This window comes from Pleurodeles waltl, chromosome 2_1 (assembly GCF_031143425.1).
Source record: "Pleurodeles waltl isolate 20211129_DDA chromosome 2_1, aPleWal1.hap1.20221129, whole genome shotgun sequence".
NCBI classification, from domain to species: Eukaryota; Metazoa; Chordata; class Amphibia; order Caudata; family Salamandridae; genus Pleurodeles; species Pleurodeles waltl.
This window is the reverse complement of record NC_090438.1, coordinates 24,934,358-24,958,402: the sequence shown is the minus strand read 5'-3', so window position 1 is coordinate 24,958,402 and position 24,045 is coordinate 24,934,358. Positions and strand designations below refer to the sequence as shown.

Sequence of the window (24,045 nt, the reverse complement as noted above, 5' to 3'; positions counted from 1 at the left end):
GACGCAAAACCATCTATACCACATGACTCTTGTCTTAGAAAAGGCAGGAGTCATGTCCACCACCCAGTGGCAAGCACAGGGGACCAGGGTCCCCTGGGCATGGCCATTGCACCCAGTGACATGTAGGGGGGCCCATTTCAGGGCCCCCAATGGCACTTTAAAAATAAATACTTACCTTTACTTAGCTATACTTACCTGGGATGGGGTCAGCTGTCCCTCTGGTGTGGGTGGGGGTATCCCTGGGGCCTGGGGAGGGCACCTGTCGGCATATTCCATGGTGTTCCACCATGGAAATAGGCCCACAGGTACCCTAGCGCCTGCCCTGACCCAGGCAAGCTTTGTACCATTATTTGACCCCTCCTCCTCCCCCATGCATGATTTTAGCACAGGGGGATAAATATGCCGCTAAGGCCATGGAGTCATTTTTTGCACGGGAATGCCTACCTTGCATGTCATTGATGCAAGGTAGGTTTCCACGTCCAAAAAATGATTTTATCTCAGTAACTTTGGCACTAGATGGGTCTAGCGCCAATGTATAAGTATGGAGTTAGTTTTGCACTGAATTTGTGGCCAAAAAAATTACGCACATTTTGCAGAAACAAGTATAAATATGCCCCTTAGTTTCTCAGTAACAAGCACGGGATGTGTGTCATTCACACGTGTACACATAACTTAATTTCACTGCACACAGCAAACCCTTTTACTTGGGTCTGATCTTGTTTAACTTTTGCTCATAATGAATGTACTGATTAGTTAGATAGCAGTTTGGAAGCCGAGGGGCAGACACATTTTCCTAGTATGTAGCAACCTGAATCTTGTTGCAGTGGTGAGGGATGGTGTAAAGGATTCAATTAGCCTGGTAGGGCTCCTCAGTACTGCTTAATAAAAGAGATTGTTAAGGTGACAGGATTAAGATGACAGAAAAGAGAGGAAGGAGCATGACAGGTGTGTAAATAAAGGGTTTCTGGTTTGAAGGAAGTCACGAAAGAGCTGAATGCTATCCTGTGCCTAATGGAAAATTGGTAATTTGTACTTGAAGGAGGGTTGCCAGGGAGATGGGGGAGAAGCCTGAGTGTCATTAGTGTGCAGATAATAGTGGAGCTAGAAAAGGAGATTGTGGGCCTGATTTAGTGTTCAGTGGATGGGGCACTCATTCACAAAAGTCCTCTGTATGAAAAGTGTCACTGGATATAGTAAGGCAGACGAGATATCCATTGTGTTTGTGAAGAAGTAAGCAGTCCACTGTGAGAAAACTGGGCTGATTGCCCTCTTACTTTTTTCTCCCATTTTTCACTAATACTGGTGTTTTCTACTCTGTGCCCTGGGCACTGCTAACCAGTCCCAGGGCCTGTGCTCTGATTAAAATGCAATATGCAAATTAGGCCCAATTATAATTGGCAACCTACCTATAAGTCCCTAGTATATGGTAGAACATGTCGTTTTAGGGACCACAGTATAGTTAGTGCTCCCATAGGTGCACTGCTGTGGTGCCCAGTGTCATTTTAAAGGTGGACCTGCCTTGCTGGTTGCTTTTACACTAAAGTTAACCCCTAATTCAACTTTAGAATTAAAAGTACTTCCAAAGTCCTAAATTACCTTATTTTTCTATGTAAGTCACCCATCAAGTCTGCCCTAGGTGGACCAGGGGTTGGGTGCAGTGTGAATATAAGGAGGGACTTTATAAAATATGTTTTATAAGCCCTGGTGAGGGAAAAACGGCCAAATTTGTTTTTCAATATTGTAGTGCATTGGCTCCATCTGCTAACATGGAGAGACTTTATTTAAAATGAATAAAGCCTCATTTCTATGAGAAAATAGCTAAAACTGTCAAGTTTGGTATCAAATTAAAGGTTATAATAAATCCAACAACTTGCCAAGGTTGGATTTATTATATCTAGTACAGAGAAAGAGTTTTAGAACTATTTCTGAAAATTTACAAAAATGACCGATTAGTGCCCTTTCCTGTTTGGTCAGTTTCTGGCAGTCTGAGCCAGGCTGCCTTAATGAGGTGTGAGGTGGCCTGGGCTAACACACAGGACGCATCCGGTAGGAGGAGAACTGCTGTAGCAGATGACAAAGCAGGATGAGGGTAGAGTGGCCAAGCTGGTTTTCAAAGGAGAGAAAGACACCTGCGACAGAAACTGGACATCCCCCATTTCCTACTTCCCTAGCCCTAATAATGAGATTAAGAGAGGGGCTGAAAGGGGTGTGTTAGGGAAATTTAGCCACACCAGTGGGTGGGCTCAGCCAGATGTAACCTCTTAGGAAAGATTTTCTCTATGTTGGATTTTTGAAGAATGTTGCTCTCTGGGATTGTTTTTGTCACACTTCACCGGAAGTGGTCATTCCAGAGGGTGGTAACCTGCATCCCATTGGTCAGGGGTGCCCCCCTACTTGTCAATCCAGGAGCAAGAATAAATATGGCAGAGCTGCCAACTATTCCAATCCCTGCTGGAAACAGATGATGGAGAAGGACTGCCCTGCAGAACCCCTGGTCAGCACCTGAAGGACTGTACTCACAAGGACTGCACCAGCTGCACACTCTGGGCTTCACCAAGAAAAGGGTTTTGCCTTGCTTTTGCAACTCCAGTAGTGAACTCCCTGTAAACTACAGGGACAATGGAGCTAACTAGAGTCCCCTGCATCAAGTCCTGCAAGAACAGCTCAGGTGACCAGAGTCCAGTGGCCATTTAAGGATTCTGACCAGATGCATTCTCGGAACTGTAGTCTCAACTTCCAAGGAGCAACTCAGAGCCTCTGGAACCTTGAATCAAGTTTGTGGAAACCTCAAGAATCCAAAAAGGACTTCTGGAAAAAGCTCCAGATGTTTAGAGCAATTTTGGAAAAACATCCATAAGTTGAGGCACTAAGAACCTTTTTATAACATTTCAACTTTAAAAATACATATCTCTGGTTCCCTACATTGGATGTTTGTCATTTTGGTGTCATTTTAAAGATACAAATATTTCCTATTTTTATAAATTGTTGTCGGCTTTCTATTATGTATTGTGTTTTACTTATTAACTGCTTTGTAGCTATTAAATGATTTACACACCTGTCTCCTAAGTTAAGCCTAGCTGCTCATTGGCCAAGCTACCAAGGTTTGAACAAGGATTAATTTATTGAGACCTTGGCTGGACCTAGTGGGGGATTGTGGCCTATTGCTAAGTGTAGGTACCAATAGCCCACTGTTAGAAATGGAGTTCCTGGTTGGCTAGGGTATACACCTAAGCGAGGCAGAACCTACCCACTCTAGTCAGGGCAAGGGAGTTACACGTCCAAGATAACCCCTGCTCACCCCCTTGGTAGCTTGGCACGAGTAGTGAGGCCTAACCCGGAGGCAAAGTGTGAATAATTTGCACAACACACACAACACACGTGACACAATAAATACACTACAAAGGAACACAACACCAAGTTACGTAAAAATAAACAGTACTGCACAAAACATCATTAGACTAAACATAACATGTATATAATACCCTGCAGCTCAAGCAGTTGTCAGAACGCTACACACGAGTTACTCTTCAGAACCAGCAGGAGTCACACATAACACACAGGTTACTTATTATTCTGCAACATAAGCAGTAGTCAGGGATCACATTACCAAAGTAATTCACTTTATAGTGAATTTTTCACTTATAGTGATTTGGGGCCACATTCGGATATGCAATTTCCAAAATGTGAATCCATAGAAAATGGTATTTGGGAATTACAAAACGGTATGTATAGAACCCCCAATTCCACTAATCGCAATTCCTACAGATTCGCATTAGCAATTAGGAAATCACAATTTTGTAAATCGCAAAAGTGCAATTTCCTAATAAGAAATAACAAAACATGAAAAGTTGCATGATGGATATCAAATGATGATGTAAGACTGAAAAGGTTACAAATACAGAGTGTGGTCACAGCGCAGAAGCCTAGGCAGGCGCTGGAAGTAAGGAGTGCTTGTGTATTACTACCCCCAGTGTATTACACCATTCCTGCATGACACCATGTCCAAAGAATATTGCAACAATGGATTCAGGGAAAAGGAAGAGGACAGTGAAATTCTCAGAAAAGGAGCTGGAGCTCCTGATAAAAAATGTCTCCCATATGGACCAACTGTTTGAGAAGGCCTCTGATATAAATTGGGTGTCTAGTTGGCAGAGGTATGCACCCTTTCCAAGTACGGAACACACTCCCAAAAGGTAAGTTAGATACTAAAAATAAATTAACCTCTGGTAGCTTGGCATAGAGCAGACAGGCTTAATTTAAAAGTACACAGTAAGAGAATAAAATAAAAACACCACAAAAAGACTCCATACAGGTTTAGTAAAACAATAGAGAATACTTGTCTAAGTAAAACAAGCTCAAAAAGACAAAAATCCACTGGTAGGAGTCGAGATGAAATTTTAAATATTAAGTAAGTCAGTATTGCTTGGTGATCCTAGACCAGTGTAAATCCAAAGTTCAGGCAGAGTACGGGCTGGCTACAGGGAACAGTCTTGTCCCACTGAGAAAATACCTTGAATGGAAGATGCGTCGATGTTGAGGTTCTGATGCATTGGTTCTGAACTGCGCAGTGTTCAATTCATTGTCCTGAAAGACGCTAAGGGAGATAATGCATCGACAACAAGCGGTGCACTTTGGCGCTTTGGAGTTTTCTGAACCAAGGTGATTGGGATGAGTCGGGATCAAGATGCAATGCATCAGTTCTGACCGGCACAATGACAGCGTGTTGATTTTCTACAGAAGAAACCCAAATGCCCACTTCTGAGTGTATGAGGCTGGCCTGGTTTGTATATCTTACACCAGGTCCAGTTACCCCTTATTAGTGAAATTTAGGAAGTTTCCAGAAGCCAGGCTGTCTAGGAGTAGCTGTAGCTGAGCAGCCAAGGCTTATCTGGGAGACATGCAAAGCTCATGCAATACCACTGTAGTCACACCGTACTCACACTCATGACAAAAAATACTCAGTGTTACAAAAATAAAGGTACTTTATTTTGGTGACACAAATGCAAAAAATACCATAGAGACTATACTCCCTTAGAAGGTAACTACTACACAAATTATATACACTAGTATGCAGAAACAGGTGTGAAAACAGTTAGAAAACAGTGCAAATAGTGAAAAACAAAGTGGAATGCGAATGTTGGTTTCCCACCTAGGCAAGTCTAGTTTGTAGAGGGGTGCTGGGAGTATTAGAAAACACCAAAGGTAAATAATAGAACCCAACCCAGAGCCCAGGAAAGCAGAAGTAGATCACAGTAACTTTCCTAGCACACACAAGAACACAAGAAAGAAGATAATGCAAGAACCAGATAAGACTGCAAGACACCAACAGTGGATTCTTGGACCTGAAGACCTGTGGAAGAAGGGGACCAAGTCCAAGAAGCACAGAAGAGTCCAGGGAAAACAGGAGCCCCTGTTGCCTTGGATGAAGGTGCAAAATAGGAACCACTGGTGAAGAACAACAGTCAGTACTGCACCCAAGAAGATGGATGCAGGTTCCTGGTTGGTGCAGATGATGTCCCACGCCGGATGGAAGATTGCAGCCTAATTTGTAGTGCTGGATTCTTCCAACAAGCCTTGGCACATGCAAAGCTCACAGTTAGCGGAAAATTGTGTTGCCCTGGACCAGGAAAGACCTGGTGAAGTCAGAGGGGACTCTCAGCAAATCAGAGAGCCCACAGAAAACCAGGCAGTGTGCACAGGAGTCCCACAGCACGGGAACAAAGAAGGTGCAAAAGGAGACCCAAGCAGTACTACAACAGAGGGTCCCACGACGCTAGCAAAGTTGTGCGTCAAAATAGTTAATGCTGTATAATGACATTTTTCAGGGCATGGCTGCACTATATTTATGAAATGGCACACCATGGCGCTGAAAAAAAGGCTAGTGTCATAAATTTTTTACGCAAGCCAGTGTTAGCATTATTTTTCCTAGGCACTTGTATTTTAATGCCTGGCTTATAATATGTCGCTAGCATCGTGTTTTAGGAGGGAACACCTACCTTGTATATCATTGTCGTTAAACAATGCAAGGTTGGGTGACACTGCCAAAAAATGATACAAAAGCTACATTTTTGTCACTAGACTGGTCTATGGTGCTAGGTTAGCGCCGCTTTGGGTAAAAAATAATGGCACAAAGACGGCGCTAACTTTTCTTAAATATGGACCTTATTGTCCTAAGGCCGACAAAAAAGTACAACAAACATGGGAGGCAAAAAGTTGGGGGAAATTCCACCCTAAGGATGACAGGTATAACAACCTCCTTCTCAGTACCATAGAGCCAAAAAACAAAGATCTGGACCAACATCTTGGAGAAGGTGAACTCCCTAGGTGTCACCCAGAGAACCATTCCAGAGATACGCAAATGCTGGTATCACCTGAGTTCTCGCACTAAGGAGAAGGTGGCCAACAGGATTGCTGAGGGTTGTGGAACATGTGGTGCACCCTCAAAATACCCCCTTCCGCTCCCATGGAGACACTCATCGAGGGGTAAATCCATACATCAGACATCACAGCATGAATAATTCCATTGTGAGTCTTGTCTTACCCTGGCAATGCATCATAGGAGTTGTAGTATATATAAGTTGCTTGTTTTACCTTGTGCTGATGACTACACCAAACATCTGCACATCATAAACATGTCACAAACACATGAAACACAGCTACCACAATATTGTGATTTATTTATGCTAAATATATACATGCATTTCCACAGATCACACTCTGGTCATGTCAGAAACAATTGATGCTGAAGGGGCTACTGACACACATGTGGAAATGGAGGACATAACATCAGCATATACTCATCTCATCACCCAACTCCAACTACTACAAGAGCAACCATCTCACCATTACCAGACTTTGTTGACAGTAATGAGGGACAATCACAGAGCAGGGACACCACAACATCTGTCAGAACAACACACAGACTGCACAGAGACCAACTATCAACAGTCCACAATGATAGTGTGTCAGATGACATATTAGAGAGTTCCCCTGTGTTTTGGTGGCTTGGAGGAGTCCATCATTTTGGATCTCTCTATAGCGCCTGCAAACAAAACAAATAAGGACTGTCAATAGGCTTCTGCTACGAATGTCAAGGTTGATGGAGCAATTGGAGAAAGGGCAGGACCAGTGGATTGCAACCATGGAGAAGGAGCACTGTATGCAGAGACAGAAGAACAGACAGTACCTGGCACACTTTAATCCCTACACCCATTCCATGAAACGATTGGCAGTAGCCACAACACTAGCACGGTGAACTGTCATCATACAGACTAACATGGTGCACTTATGTCAGGATGTTGCATGTGGGCCAGTGAAAGTAACCACACCCCTTGACATCATTCAGACCCACAACCTCTGTATCCCCAAAATCCTGCCCCCACATGAGAGAGAAGAAGGCTCACGCTTCAGTGGCATATCTATTTAGGAGGCATGCAGTTTCAGGCGTGCATGCCAAAACACTTTTGGGACTGACATGTCAAGAGTTCCACAACCCAGTGTTGCTAACAAGGTACTCAACCCCAAAGGCTGGAACAGGTGAACCACTGAACACTCAGAGTAACGAGTCAAGTTTGTTACATTTGCCATTACATACTTTGTTGCATAGTTAAAACAATGTTAAATCCACAATGGATACAGTTGTAGCTACCTAAATAAAGGTGGTCTCTCCGTTATGCTCCTTGTATTACCATCATGTGTGATGTTTATTTATTAGATGTTTTAAGGTGGTGGTAATTTATGATCAGAGTCGGATTCAGGCTCTATCGGGATGTTGTGCAAACCCTTCCTCATGGTGATATTGTGCTCTGAACCATTGAGCATATTTTCCTTCTTGTCCTTGGGGTCAGGTATGGTGTGAGTATTCAGGAATGCAAGGCATATGCTCTGCCTCCTTAAGAGCATGAAAAGGAAAACCATTAGGTCACATTACATTACGCAAACAGTTTTGGCAACTGTATTAAATGAGTCAGCAATTCTCTTACCTATCAAAAAACCATCACCAAATTCAGCCTGTGACAGTTGGTTTTGTATTCAACTGTGACAGAACATGAAGGAGTCATGGGTGCTGCCCGGTAATCTAGCCACAAGGTCTGATATGATACAGGAGGCATCACACACTGCACATTGAGTAAATGTGTGAGCTTTCCCTATTTCTGTAGATGAATTCATTTGCTGAGGATGACATATGACAATACGTGTGCCATCAACACAGCCAATGACATGGGGGGACTGTGCTATCCGGTAGAACATTAATTTGGTCTGCTGCAATAACTGGGGTGTATTTGGGAGAAGTATGTATTGGTTACGTTTGGTAAAGATGATGTCCAGAAACCTGCGAAAGAACTTGGAAAAGGTACTTTGTGCCACCCCCCAACTACTTTGATGACCCCCCTGGTAGCTGCCAGCAGCTAAGAGGTATAGGCAGCATAATACCTATAAATGTGTTGGGATTGCATTGCTCCTGAGTGTTGGGGTCTTACCCTGGGGTTGTAAGCAATGAGGTCTAGTATGACCTCTCTACTGAGTCTGTACTTCTCAAAAATCTCCTCTCTCTGTTCAAACAGGGTGACCATCACCCTAAATATCCTCTTCTGCTTTGCCTCCTTCTTTGCCTGCCAGCTAAATTCCTCATCCTACTCACCAAAACATAGAGCCGACATTCAGAAGGAGCCAGATGCATTTTGGGTGAGTTTGCATAGAATGCACCTGGTTATCATCAGATCTAAATAAGTTCATTTCCTCAATGGCCATTTCGCGACTATTCACAATAATAAATCCTTTGGTCATGCGGTTAGCAATTCACTATTTGGAAATTCCTATTGGCGATTTCCAAAATGTGATCTCTGCTAGATAGAAGTCGCATTTTGCACTAACACAAATGCCTTTCGTACATACCAAAATGGCATTTTGCATTTCCTCACAGCGCAAAATTGCAATTCGCACTGTTAATTTAAGTTAAAATGGCTTTTTACTTATGGCCCTAGTGGCCATTGCAGTTAGCAAGATAGATCTATTGATCACAGAAGATTAACATTTTTTAAAGTACCACGTTCTAAGATGTTATCCATTCTTTATTGCCATTTTCATGTTGTTCTCTAACTCGTGTGCAAGATTTACGATTTCAGATTTTCAATCTGTTTTACACAATTGTATACTAATATACACTTCAATATTGCTCTTCAACCTATGTTTTAATGCATCTTGTGCTAGATTTTCAATTTCAAATTTTTTATCTTTTTCTAGCTCTGTTTGTACAATATATGCTAATAGTTTTCTAAAATATGTGGAGACTGGGCCCCTCATTATGGTCCTAGGACATCCAGACTTGTGGTGGCAGTCGGACCACCGCCAATCCAGAGGTCCGGCCTCCACCTTACGACCATGGCGAAAGCGGTCTTAATGCACCAGGGCAGTACCGCAAGCAGCGCTGCCCTGCGGATTACGAGTTCCCTCTCCACCAACCTTTATATGGCAGTTGCACCGCAATGTAAAAGCTGGCGGAGACAGGGTGCCGTGGGTCCCATGGGAGCCCTATTATGAGCCGGCGTTAATGTTGTGGGCTGTTTCCCGCTGGGCCGGCGGGTAGAAACTCTGTTTCCATCCACTGACCCAGCAGGAAACCCTTGATACTCGCGGTCAGGTCACTGCACTGGTGGTTTTCTGACCACACGGCTTTGGCGGACGGGCATTTCCTTCCGCTGAAGTCTTAATGAGGGCCAGGGACTAAAACATAATATAAAAAGACATTTAATGGAGGAGAGTTCAAAGGACATGGCTTTTTTAGTCTCTTGAATAATCCAGCTCTGAACATTTTTCTTACCAGGGTGTGTGAAAGGAGAGGTGCTGATTGACCTGGCCTATGGTCCTTTCTTCGAGTGGACTTTTCCAGCCTGTGACTATTTTTCAGACATCATTCTTGGAGGCTCTACTGATAAATGCATAGCAGAGTTAGAGAAGTGGTGGAAAAATGAACCTGGAGCTTTGGACTGGAGTCATGCAGCAAAGGCATTTTGTGAGCTTCAGGGCAATCGGTGAGTGTCTTTTTTTTCATTTTTAATCTCCATATCACCCTCAGATACAAAGGATAAGTGATTACCACTGTATGTTTACTCTTTTTCAGGCCTGAAACCAACCAAATCTGATTTGAGTTTTGCTGCTGCCTCCACACAGATTACTGGGCAATTTCAGCACAGTCACAATGTAATCATTGGACAATGTTGGAATCCCATCAATCTATATACAATTGCAAAGTAGATATTTCTTGAGTTAGTATTACATTCCATTTCTGTTTTGCTGGTGTAATCAATTGATAAAAGCCACTTTTCCACCTGTGGGGAGTTAGGTTACAACAAATGTTTACCTATTTTTCTTTTGGCCAATGTAGGAGGCTAGCCTGGCTTGTAGTGGGTACCAGAGGTACTTACACCTTGTGCCAGGTCCAGTTATCCCTTATTAGTGTAGAAGAGGTGTTTCTAGCAGCTTAGGCTGATAGAAGGTAGCTATAGCAGAGCAGCTTAGGCTGAACTAGGAGACATGCAAAGCTCCTACTATACTACTGGTGTCATATGCACAATATCATAAGATAACACAATACACAGATATACTAAAAATAAAGGTACTTTATTTTTATGACAATATGCCAAAAGTATCTCAGTGAGTACCCTCAGTATGAGGATGCCAAATATACACAAGATATATGTACACAATACCAACAATATGCAGTAATAGCAAAAGGAAGTAATGCAAGCAGTGTAAAGTTACAATAGATTGCAATAGGAGCACATAGGTATAGGGGCAACACAAACCATATACTCCAGAAGTGGAATGCGAACCACGAATGGACCCCAATCCTATGTGAGATTGTAGAGGGTCGCTGGGTCTGTAAGAAAACAGTGAGGGTTAGAAAAATAGCCCTCCCCAAGACCCTGTAAGGTAGATGTAAAGTGCACCTACAACCCACAGAGAGCACAGAAGTCGTGATGGGGGATTCTGCAAGGAAAACCAACACCAGCAATGCAACAACAGTGGACTTCCGGACCTGAGTACCTGTAAGACAAGGGGACCAAGTCCAAGAGTCGCGACATTGTCGAGTGTGGGCGGGAGCCCAGGAAATGCCAGCTGAGGGTGCAAGGAAGCTGCCACCAGATGGAAGAAGCTCGGTGTTTTGCAAGAACGAAGAGGACTAGGAACTTCCCCTTTGGAGGATGGATGTTCCACTTCGTGAAGAAGCTTGCAGATGTGTTCCCAGGCAGAAAGATCGCCAACAAGCCTTGCTAGGTGCAAGGGTTACGGTTAGGGTTTTTGGATGCTGCTGTGGCCCAGGAGGGACCAGGATGTCGTCACTTGGATGAGGAAACAGAGGGGGCACCCAGCAAGTCAGGGAGCCCTCACAGAAGCAGGCAGCACCCGCAGAAGTACCAGAACAGGCACTTAGAAGAGGAGTGAACTGGAGTCCACCTAAAGTCACAAAAGGGAGTCCCACGACGCCGGAGGACAACTCAGAAGGTTGTGCACTGCAGGTTAGAGTGTTGGGGACCCAGGATTGGCTGTGCATGAAGGAAATCCTGGAAGAGGGCACAGGAGCCGGAGCAGCTGCAAATCACGCGGTACCCAGCAATGCAGTCTAGCGTGGGGAGGCAAGGACTTACCTCCACCAAACTTGGACTGAAGAGTCACTGGACTGTGGGAGTCACTTGGACAGAGTTGCTGAGTTCCAGGCACCACGCTCGTCTTGCTGAGAGGGGACCCAGAGGACCGGTGATGCAGTCTTTTGTTGCCTGCGGTTGCAGGGGGAAGATTCCGTCGACCCACGGGAGATTTCTTCAGAGCTCCTGGTGCAAGAAGGAGGCAGGCTAAACACAGGGCATGCACCACCAGGAAACAGTTGAGAAAACCGGCAGGATGAAGTGATACAAGGTTGCAGTAGTCGTCTTTGCTACTTTGTTGCGGTTTTGCAGGCGTCCTGAGCAGTCAGCGGTCGATCCTTTGGCAGAAGGTGAAGAGGGAGATGCAGAGGAATTCTGGTGAGCTCTTGCATTCGGTATCTCAAGAATTCCCAAAAGCAGAGACCCTAAATAGCCTGAAAAGGAGATTTGGCTACCTAGGAAGGAGGATTGGCTACTAAGAGAGGTAAGAGCCTATCAGAAGGAGTCTCTGACGTCACCTGCTGGCACTGGCCACTCAGAGCAGTCCAGTGTACCTGCACACCTCTGAATCCAAGATGGCAGAGGTCTGGGACACACTGGAGGAGCTCTGGGCACCTCCCCTGGGAGGTGCAGGTCAGGGGAGTGGTCACTCCCCTTTCCTTTGTCCAGTTTTGCACCAGAGCAGGGCTGGGGGATCCCTGAACCAGTGAAGACTGGCTTATGCAGAGATGGGCACCATCTGTGCCCATCAAAGCATTTCCAGAGGCTGGGGGAGGCTACTCCTCCCCAGCCCTGACACCTATTTCCAAAGGGAGAGGGTGTAACACCCTCTCTCAGTGGAAGTCCTTTGTTCTGCCTTCCTGGGCCAGGCCTGCCTGGACCCCAGGAGGGCAGAAACCTGTCTGAGGGGTTGGCAGCAGCTGCAGTGAAAACCCCGGAAAGGCAGTTTGGCAGTACCCGGGTTCTGTGCTAGAGACCCGGGGGATCATGGAATTGTCCCCACAATGCCAGAATGGCATTGGGGGGACAATTCCATGATCTTAGACATATTACATGGCCATGTTCGGAGTTACCATTGTGATGCTGTACATAGGTAGTGACCTATGTACAGTGCACACGTGTAATGGTGTCCCCGCACTCACAAAGTCCGGGAAATTTGCCCTGAACAATGTGGGGGTACCTTGGCTAGTGTCAGGGTGCCCACACACTAAGTAACTTTGCACCCAGCCTTGACCAGGTGAAGGTTAGACATATAGGTGACTTATAAGTTACTTAAGTGCAGTGGTATATGGCTGTGAAATAACATGGATGTTATTTCACTCAGGCTGCACTGGCAGGCCTGTGTTTGAATTGTCAGATCTCCCTATGGGTGGCAAAAGAAATGCTGCAGCCCATAGAGATCTCCTGGAACCCTAATACTCTGGGTACCTCAGTACCATATACTAGGGAATTATAAGGGTGTTCCAGTATGCCAATGTGAATTGGTGAAATTGGTCACTAGCCTGTTAGTGACAATTTGGAAAGCAGAGAGAGCATAACCACTGAGGTTCTGGTTAGCAGAGCCTTAGTGAGACAGTTAGTCATCACACAGGGAACACATACAGGGCACATACTTATGAGCACTGGGGCCCTGCCTGGCAGTGTCCCAGTGACACATAAACTAAAACAACATATATACAGTGAAATATGGGTGTAACATGCTAGACAAGATGGTACTTTCCTACAGCCAATCGAAGCAAATAAAAGGAAGTAGTCTCTGTAAGATAGCATGAATATACTAGAGAGTAGCTTTGTTCAAAAGAACATTAAAATTCAGCTTACCTTAACATCTTACAAAAAATGCAGATAATGTTGGAGCCACCTCTTTCCAATATCGACTGAGATCCAGGCAAATCACAAACGTGTTTATCATTGGCCTTACTTACTCGCTTCTCTTGCAAATTAGAACATGACTCTTTGATAGTTTGACCATTTTTTGCAGGGTACAATATACCTTTTGCAAGGTAAAAATATGTTTTTTAATGATACAAATTTGACTACTGTTGTTAAACCTGTCAGGCTTAGGGTCATCATCCCCAAAACATTTTGTCCACTTGCCTCCCATTTTTGCTGGATTTTTGCTTCTGTTGGCATCAGGATTAACTAACCAGTGGAAAAGTGATGGTGCTCACTCCAGTTAACATGGTTTATTGGCATAATTCCAATTACCATATTTATCTTACTTGTAAGACCCTTGTAGAATGGTATACCGTATACAAAGGCCCTGTAAATTAAAAGCTACCATTGGGCCTGCAGCACCTATTGTGTCAACCACCTAAACTGTACTTTAGAATGTATCCCAGGCCTGCCAATGCAGCCAGAATGCAGTGCCCCACTGTCATGTAAAATTCATATTTATACCCCCTTGCCAGTACCTAAATTACCCTTTTATTACATGTAAGACATCCTAATGTAGGATCCTGGAAGCCCATAGGTCAGGGTGCTGTGTAATTGAAAGGTATAACATGTACTTTAAAGTTTGACTGTGAGGCCTACCCCTACAGTAGGATAGCATTGGGATTTCCTATTACAATGAATATGCTTTAATTCCTAATTGAGAGAAGGTCAATATCTCTTGTTTAGTAGCTATGGAATTGTAATTATAAACTCTCTTTATTGGTAAAGTCAGACTTTTCATTACAAATTTGAAAATGTCACTTTTACAAAGTTAGCATTAACCTGCCTTAGCCCTTTGTGCCTACAGCCTGACATGGTTCACTTGACAGGATGTAGCTGATAGCTAGACTTTGTGAATTCCTCCCAGACAGTCACACAATAGTGGGATTAGCTGAGCCTCAATGAGCCATCAGCTGGCAGGATGGTGGGGGGAGCTCAGTAAGCCCCACTTGAATCTGAAAAGGCTGTGTCCTGTCTTGTCACAATAAGTCTAACAGCCCTGTATTGTCACTGCTGCCAGCTTGGAGCCAAGGCAGGTGAGTGAGGAACCTCCAAGAACTTCAAAGGAACTTTCAAGAAATGTGTCCCACCTTCTAAAGTCAGGGCACCATGGCATAGAACTAGGACCTTGAGACCCACCCTTCAGTTTTCTACTGGACCTGCAGAAGGACTCTCATAGGACTGCCTGTTGCTGTGACCTGGTGTGTACTCTGCCAGACTGCTACTGTACCCTGCTGTAGACCGATTTAGCCAATCTCATCATTCTGACTGATAATATTTATGCATATGCCGAAGAGCTAGTCCCCCATCCTTGATACTGAGTCGAAGAATGGACAATTTTGTGAATGTTTTTTTACCTTGCCATATAAATTTTTGTATTATCTGGTCGATTTCTGCAAAAAACGTTTGCTTGACAGTGATCATGATGTTTGAAAAAATGAAAATAAATAGGAGTATTGACATTTTGATGACTGCAACCCATTCAACTATTGATAACGGAAGATAATGGCAATTGGAAGATGCCTTTTTGAAAGTGGCCTCATAGTTCAATTTGTAAAGCTCAGAAAATCTTGTGTAATAAAATGTCCTAGGTACCTTTTGGGACGAGTGTCTGAATGATGTTCTTGTGTCTCTCTAGGCAAAATTTCAGGTTAACAGGGGAAAAGCAGGGTTTCAGTTTTACTTTGGTTGATTTTATAGTCCCCAAAGTCAGAGAAGGACTGTATTTTAGCTAAAGTAATCCCGCACATTTTGGGCCCTTCTTGCTAGATACAGCACAATGTCAACTGTAAATAATTTAAGTTTTGGGGTGCCATCCAAAAGTGGCAAAATTGTCGGGTCCTGTCTAATGGCAGACGTCATGGGTTAAGTACTGACGATATCAGACAACCTAGGTGCACGCCCCAAAGTATGGCGATAGAGCCAGTTATCTGCAAACTGATCATAGTCTTGGCCTTGGCTATAGAATATAAATTACGCAAAAGGCTGATTAGTTTGGCAGGGAAGCCAAAGCAGGAAAGGATCATAAACAAGACCTCTTATCAAACACGATCAAATGCCTTTTCGGCATCTAGCATCATTATGGCAGCTTTGGAATTATTAATGGAAAAGTAATCAATAGTTTGGATGAGGAAGTTTGTGTTATTAGGAATAGACCTGCCCAGCAAAAAACGGTTTTGGTCCCCATTTACAACTAATACAGCAGCAGGGGAATGCGGTAGTGCCATGATTTCGGCAAAAAGTTTATAGTCTATTTTGAACAGACTTATCAGCCAATAGGAGCCCGGAAATTCAGGTGGCTTATCTTTCTTTAGGAATTTTACTATAACTGCTTCAGTAAAGTATTCTGGAATTTCGCTCCCATACAGGAATTTATTAAATAAGGTAAGCAGAGATTCAACTATTTCTGTGGCAAATATCTTATAAAATTTTGATGGTATACCATCATTGCAGCATGCTGTAGAGTTGGAATATTTTTAATTTAATAGCTTCCAACTTTTCCGCCAATGTAATAAGAGAGACTAAACCTTCCTGCATATCTCTATCCAACACAGGAAATCTGACTGGGTTGAGAAATGCATTGACTAGGTCAAGTGATAATCCCCTGAATGTGCTGTTTTTTATTGGACCATGCTAAAAAGTCCCCAGTATGTTCACTCTTCATATACTTTCTGAAAACAGGAATGAGACAAAGTATTCCTTGAGTTTTTGGCAGGCTCTTGCCAACCTGTCCTTAGATTGGGCTGTCCCAAAGCTGTGATCTATCTTCCTGGTCTGGTCAAATTCCCATTGCAATGCATCAACTTTTTTGGTTCTTATTCTCTTTAAAACAGCTGTATGGGTGATACGTTATCCTTATATGAAGGCCTTATGTGCCTCCCAGGTTGAATAGCTCAAGGCTGTACCTTGATTTGTTTGTACAAAGTCGATTAATGCCACCTGCATGTTAGCTACCCAATCTTCCTCAGTCAACAAGCACCTAGCCAGAGCCTATTGTATTGACCCTCTCGCTAGGTCACTAATTTTTAGATCTACATATAGGGCCGAGTAATCGGAAAAAGGATTCAACATAATGCCGGAACCGCCAGCTGCGTGCTACCAGAAAATAATCAATACAAGACACCATAATAAAACATTTGGAAAAACATGTACATCCTTGCTCTGAAGGGTAATCTGCTCTCCAGGGATCTAAAAGAGCAAAGTCCCTCTTGATTCATGTCAGAACCCTAGCTGAATTTATTGTGTGTTTTATTCTGGTGAGAACAGTCATGCAGAGCCTCCTCCCCTCCAATTAAAACTAGTCCTGTAAAGGGGATAAAAGATTGTAAAGATCCTTCAATTGTGTCACCTCATCTTCTATGGAACGATAAAAAGTGACTAGATGAATAGTGGTGCTATTAGTTCTTACTGACACTAAGATCTATTGGGCTTTCGGGTCGCGCACAACTCGTAGCACTTCATCCGTCAATTTGTGAGTGAACAAGATAGTGACACCCCTGAATGCTGTACTTTCTGATGCAATAAAAGCCTGTAAAGCCAGCTTTTGCAGTTATTTTAAGATGCGTTTCTAGTAGAACAATTATTTATGCCCCCCTTTGATATGACAAAATAGACCTATGTTTGCTTGGATTGTTAATGCCACTTGTGTTACAAGATCCTGAATTTTTTGTCTGTTAAACATTGATTAATCATAATGATCTTATTGCATCTGGCCCCTCACTAACTTCGGGGTAGGAGTAAATGGACTGCATTGCCAGCTTTGCCACACCCTCTTCCTTCCTGTTTAAAAGTATCTATAAAACATTACTTATGTTGAATGGCTTCTCCTGATTGTCTTTTCTTTACCCTTGTGCCTCCCCACAAGGTGCCCCTTGTGCCCACTCCCACCTGTCCCACCCCTATGACTCTCCTTGTCCCGTAAGCCTTACCTGCCCGGGGTCTCTAGGAGAGCTGGCCCCCTACCTTCCCTGTGCGTTCCCATGTCCTCCATTCCTCCTACCCCTCATTTCCCTTGATGATGGCACATTGACATGGCTCCTAAGGCAGGATCCAGGGAGAGAATGGTTCTAACCCATCTAACAATCAGGTTTTCTCTTTAAGAACATCTGGGTCCTAGCCATGAATTAATCTTGTATGCATAAACCCCTGAAATATGGGAATAAGGCATTAAGGCGATTATTACAAGTTTGGTGCTCCCAGGACCGCCAGTGTGACTGCCAACAATCTGGCAGACAAGATCACCATATTACGACTCTGCTGGTATTTCCTATAGAATACAGTCAAAGCTGTACTACGAGGCTTCACACCACCAAGATTTCTGCTGTGGTCGCACCACCACAGAACCCCAGGTGGAAACAAACTCTACAAAAGGAGACACTCACCTTCAGGAAGCCATACTCGTATGGAGCTGCCCTGAAACCAGATCTAGATGTCATCCTGCTGCTCCTGCTCACCGAAAGACTTCGGAATGCTCTCTGACAATGAAGACAGCAACCATAAGTACACACACTTACCTGTTACTGTTGTATATTGTTAATTTTTGTACACTTACACAACCTACCATCGGGAAGGGGTTCAAGGTTGACACTCACACATAACTGTACACTGACATGCACACTCACATACAGCCACACAGACAACCACACATACACAGTACACACACTGAAGCCTACACACACACACACACACTTCAAAAACACACATTTATGCATGGAAACATAGCACAAGCCCAGTCTCACACAATGCCACACAACACCACAACATGTCACAACAACACAACTGCCACACCATCGTCAACACATTGGCAAGCACTCACAATTTGGCACTACCCAGGGACACATCACATATACAACACAACATACAACCAACAGGGAACAAACACACACAATTACACAATTACACAACTTGCAAATCGATACACACAGCACATCATAGCTATCATACCATGCACAAAACACATGCACTCACACAGCCAAAGCACACAAAGCCACACAACTCAGCAACAAACACATGTCAAAATAAACACTACACAATACAATGACAACAACATGACTCCTACATACTGAAGAACCAGGAAAGATAGAATCCCCACCTGGGGTCTCCTTCCCAGCGGTGGAGGGACACCCTACTCCTCAGGGTCCGTTTAGCAGAGAGTACACAAATCAAGCGGAGTCACCAAATGGAGGAATAAAGAGAAGTTTATTACATGGATTGTAGCTCGAGCTAATACAGAGACCTAGGACAGTCAAGTGACTATCCTACGGAGGCTGCCCCTTCACTCTGGGGCACCCAACCTTATATACACACAAAACTGCTTAGTCAGAGGACAATTCCACCCCTAGCGTATTCAAGGTCCTCTGCGGCCTTCAGAATATTTCAGGGATACACGTGTGGTGGGAGAAGGTACAGATGCAGCTGGCAGGAGGTGGCAACGACCTGTACGAACCTGTTCTGGCAGTTACTGATTAAGCACAAACATTCTCTGAACTACGGTTAGAACAAGTAAATTACAGCGATAAGCAGATTGCAGCCCAAGGCTGTGAACACAAGGTCAATCATCAAAGTTCAGGAGGTTTGTCGAGCACATGGCAACATAATAAAGATAAACAGATGCCTAGCAGCTATGGTGTATGATTAAGTTTATGTACATTTTCTCAATCCCTCCTTTTGCCATTGTGAGGCAAGTTTGAACGTCATTCAGTGTCTATGTTAATGGACATAAGGTCTTTTATCTCCTGCTCAAGGGACAGCATAGCCATGTGTTGAAGAGGGCGAACAGGCCAGGGGGCCAGGGATGCCATACAGCAACCGCACAAAGCAGGTAGGCACTGTACACAAAGACAACAGGTGAGGAATACAGAAGCGAGCACAAAAAGGAATATTAGTATCATCCAGCCCCATTGGGAAAATCAAGCCCCAAAACCAGTCGGTTAAGGACCATGTTCCTTCGTCTTGGTGTATTGTGGAAGCTATCATATGCAACCTTTGAATAGCTTTATACACTGAAGGAGCATTGTCTGGTATATAAACGCAGCAGCTCGATCCGATCAAAGTACAAACTCCACCACGGTCCGCCAAGATGATGTCAAGAACCATTCTGTTTCGAAGAGTAACAAGGTGGTCAGCAGCGAGCTCTGCAGTGATGTTACTCAGAGCTCCTGCTGTTTCATTTATTGTTGCTTCCACGACTCGTGTGAGATGTCTGATATCCCTACTGTTCATCATAGGGCCCCAAAATGGAAGGACTCCTTTAAAGTAGTCCAATGCTTCTTGTGCTGAGGTATCTTCTGCAGATATTACCCCTCTCCGAGTCCTGTGGTGTTGAGGGCCAGCTGTGTAAGTTAGTGGTAGTAACCAAGCAATGTAACACGTGCCGGTCCAGGTGGGTACCAAGGAGGTGTAGGCATTATTACCACAAACAAAATACGAGTTTCATGATGGTATAATGGTAGGCCAATTAGTTCCATTCAATATTACTGTAGCATTAAAGTTACTGGCACCTACACTTCTATTACCACTTTTCTGAAAACAAAGTGGAGCCTTCACCTGTGTTACAAAAAATCTTCGGCCAATCCGGGGTGTGGTATTAAAGGATAAAAAATATATGTCAGTAGACCTATTTCGTCGGTCAGCATATTCTGACTTTTCTTCCTTTGTTCCATAAACTCTCCTTCCAGTGGGCCAGCATAACCGGTATAGGTGGGTGACCAATAGTCCGGAATTAGTAGCATCCATTGAGGTAGCCCAAATGGCTGATAGTTCATACCAGGCGCTGCAGGAACCATCAAAAGAAAAAGGGAATTAAATATATGGCAACCTTCTTTGCACGGAACTCGGTAGCAAGCCACATATCCAACAATTTGTTCTATTTACAGCCAGCTGATGTTGATGTAACATAGATATGAAGGTATTGTTTTCATATTCCTTACGTCGTCCTTCCTCATGGGGTGGTAAGGAAACATGGCTGTGTTCTGAAGGCGGTAGTTGGTGAGACCTCTGAATCAGAATCATGTATTACCCACCCAATGCAGGACAGAAGTACCAACAATAGTATTGTTATGGTGAGACAAGCGATACGTGGGCCTAATAGTCTTTTTAAATTATTTTTTTTCTTCTTTTTCCTTTTGTCTTCTTGTATAACACCCATTTCCCTTTATTGCTTGTCCCACTAGCAGTTCAGTCCGACCTAAGTGTTGCCCGTGACTGGTGGTTGCTTCACTGTGGGGTGATACCAGCAGTCCTATTGACACACTCTGGTCTGCCCCGACAGACAAAATCACGGCCCTGCAGCTATCGTCAGACTTAGTACAGGGGACAAGCAATCAGTTCATTGTTCATTTTCTTATTTTCGTGGGCGGAAATCGTATCTTGTGGACTGTGGTATGGTATGGTCAGGAAACAATTGTTCAGTGTGACCTAAATCTGAGGGAACCTCCTGCAGCACACTGTAGTTCTGTTTTTTATCACTCCGCGTAGTGTTGCTGAAATGGTCCTCAGTCGTCGGGTGGTCACCACTTTTTATTTCATCAGAGGGTATGAGTAGGGGTACTTTCTTACAGTGGGAAGCATGTATCCAATTCTTAGCTCCCTCGACTTTAACTGCTGTTCGAGTAGCAAGAAAGACCTGTCACGGACCTTTCCATCGAGGTTCGAGACTCTTTTTCTGCTGGAAATTCTTTGTGATAACCCAGTCGGCAGGTAGTATCTTGTGACCTGGATCAGTGGATACAGATGGGAGTGCTTCATGCACCTGTTGGTGAATAGAACGCAAATAATTAGTGAGTTCATTTAAATAGTCCATCAAAACAGAATGTTCTAGTTCTGAGTATTTGTGAGGTCGAGGGACCCCCCAGACATTTGCTGGCCTTCCCATCACTATCTCATGGGGTGACAACCCTGATCTAGAGTGAGGCGTCATCCTGATAGACATTAAAGCCAGGGGCAACGCGTCCGGCCACCGTATACCGCGTTCTGCGCATATTTTTGACATCTTCGATTTAAGTGTACCATTATATTTTTCAACTAGTCCTGCTGACTGGGGGTGGTTAGCTGCATGAAACTTCTGGCGGAGGCCCAACCCTTCACACACCCTTTTCATCACCTGCCCTACAAAATGACTCCCATTATCTGACCAGACACACCTTGGGACCCCAAACCGTGGGAAGAACTCCTTCAGAAGTACCTTTGCGGTAGTAAGGGCAGTATTATCTTTAGTAGGGTAAGCTTCTACCCACTTTCTAAACATACAGACCACAACTAGGACATATTTCAAGTTGTTACACCTTTCCATCTCAATATAATCCATTTGTAGTACTTCAAAGGGATACGTTGGTGGTGAAAAATGCCCAGCGGGGACTGAGGCACCCTTCCCTATGTTATGTTGTAAACAAATCATGCAGGATTGAACCAGTTGGTCAGCTACTCTTCTGATATTTTTATTAGACCAAACCGGATCAAGCAAATTACAGATGCTTTTTGCACTAACGTGTGCAGGACCATGGTCCATAGTCACAACTGGCAGAACAAATGCATCGGGTAACATCCATCTTTCCCTCTGTGACAGATCTGTCCAGCACAGCGTATTTTCATCTAACTTGGCCTTCCCTTCTTCCCATTCCTTTCTCTCCTGTTCAGTTGCCTCATCCTGTATCTTCCTGACACTCTCTACCGTGTTCCCAAATATTTCATGGGGACAAACCTTCTCTGTACTGTCTACCACATACATGTGTCCTGTCTTTGCATATGCTGTATCTTTTGCTGTCTGATCGGCTAGGGCGTTGCCCCGTCCAGTTTCATCTGTCACCTTTTTGTGTGCACTACACTTCATGATAGCCATTGTTTTGGGCAATGCCAGGGCAGAAAGTAAGTTAGTTTTAAGGGTCCCATGTTGAATACGTGTCCCATGTGAGGTGAGGAATCCTCGTTCTGCCCACAAGCAACCAAAATTGTGTGCTACGCCAAATGCATACTGGCTGTCCGTGTAAACATTCACATTAAGTCCTTTACTTAACTCACAGGCTCGTGTTAGAGCTATTAATTCTGCGGCCTGAGCAGAGTTATGTGGTATTCTAGCTGTTTCAACTACAGTGGTAGCTGTTGTAACTGCATAGGCTGCAGAGGTAGTGCCATCGGGTAGCTTGATGCATGAGCCATCTATGTAAAATATGCCATCAGGGTCTTTCAGTGGAGTGTCCTGTAAGTCCACTCTCCCTTTTGTTTCATCCTCCGTCCGGAGAATGCAGTCATGTATGTCATCATAAGAATCTTCTGTTTTTTCAGTAATTGGCAATAAAGTGGCAGGATTGAGCGTGTTGCACCTTTTTAATGTTATATGACTAGCTAAAAGTGTAAGTTCATAAGTAGTTAATCGTGCATTAGTAAGATGCTGTGTTTTTGTTTTGTTTAATAGTGCGTCAACAGTGTGTGGGACCAACAGGGTGAGGGGTGAATCCATGACTATCCCGGCCGACTGGCGCACTGCGACCGCTGCAGCGGCTACTGCCCGTAGACAACTCGGGAGTGCACGGGCCACTGGATCCAGTAGAGCCAAAAAATAAGCACAGGGGCGTTGTTTGCCGCCATGCTCTTGGGTTAACACTGATAGTGAACATCCATTTCTCTCGCTCACATATAACTGAAAATCTTTACGATAATCAGGCGTACCCAGTACAGGTTCTGTGCAGAGTGTATTTTTCAATTCATCAAAACCAAACTTAAAATCGTCATTCCATTCAATTGTTTCAGGACAATCTTTGTGGGTGAGATGCAAAAACGGTTTTATCTGAAGAGAATAATTAGGAATCCATTGACGACAAAAGGAGGTAATACCTATAAAGGCCCTAACCTCTCTCTGTGTCCTTGGAACCGGTATGTCTTGTATACCTTGTATTCTCTCAGCCGTCAACGTACGTCCCTCCTTAGACAGGAGGTGTCCTAGGTATATAACCTCCTGTCTACAATATTGCAATTTGGAGAGGGAGACCTTATGGTGATGGTGTGCAAGATGTTTCAATAAGACTACAGTATCTGTTTCACAATTTTGTTCTGAAGTGGATGCTATTAAAAGGTCATCCACATATTGAACCAGCGTCGAGGAGCAAGGAAAAACAAGGGTATCTAATTGACCCTTGAGGGCCTGGCTAAAAATGCTAGGCGATTCAGTATAGTCTTGTGGAGCGCGACAGAACCGGAAACTGCGACCACCCAGTGAAAACCCAAAGATGTGTCTGCTATCTGGATGAATGGGAATGTTAAAGAATGCATTCTTAAGATCGATAACAGAGAACCAAGTAGCGGAGGCAGGTATCATTGTTAATAATGTCGTAATGTCAGGAACAACAGGGAGCTGGGGTATTACAATCTTATTGACCGCCCGTAAATCAATCACAAATCGGAGTCCTGGAGACGCAGTGCCATCAGATAATTTTTCATGAACAGGAAGGACAGGACTGTTACAATCATTACC

At 44.0% G+C, this 24,045-nt stretch overlaps 1 protein-coding gene across 1 annotated transcript in view; it reads left to right on the top strand.

Annotated features, from left to right (window-relative positions):
• The window catches only part of LOC138258188 (nicotinamide N-methyltransferase-like), a 217,817-nt gene that overhangs the window by 109,445 nt on the left and 84,327 nt on the right, over positions 1 to 24,045 (top strand). The window contains exon 2 of the mRNA XM_069205924.1: positions 9,824 to 10,031. Coding sequence (XP_069062025.1) covers positions 9,824 to 10,031 — 208 coding nt within the window. The remainder of the gene's footprint in view (positions 1 to 9,823; positions 10,032 to 24,045) is intronic.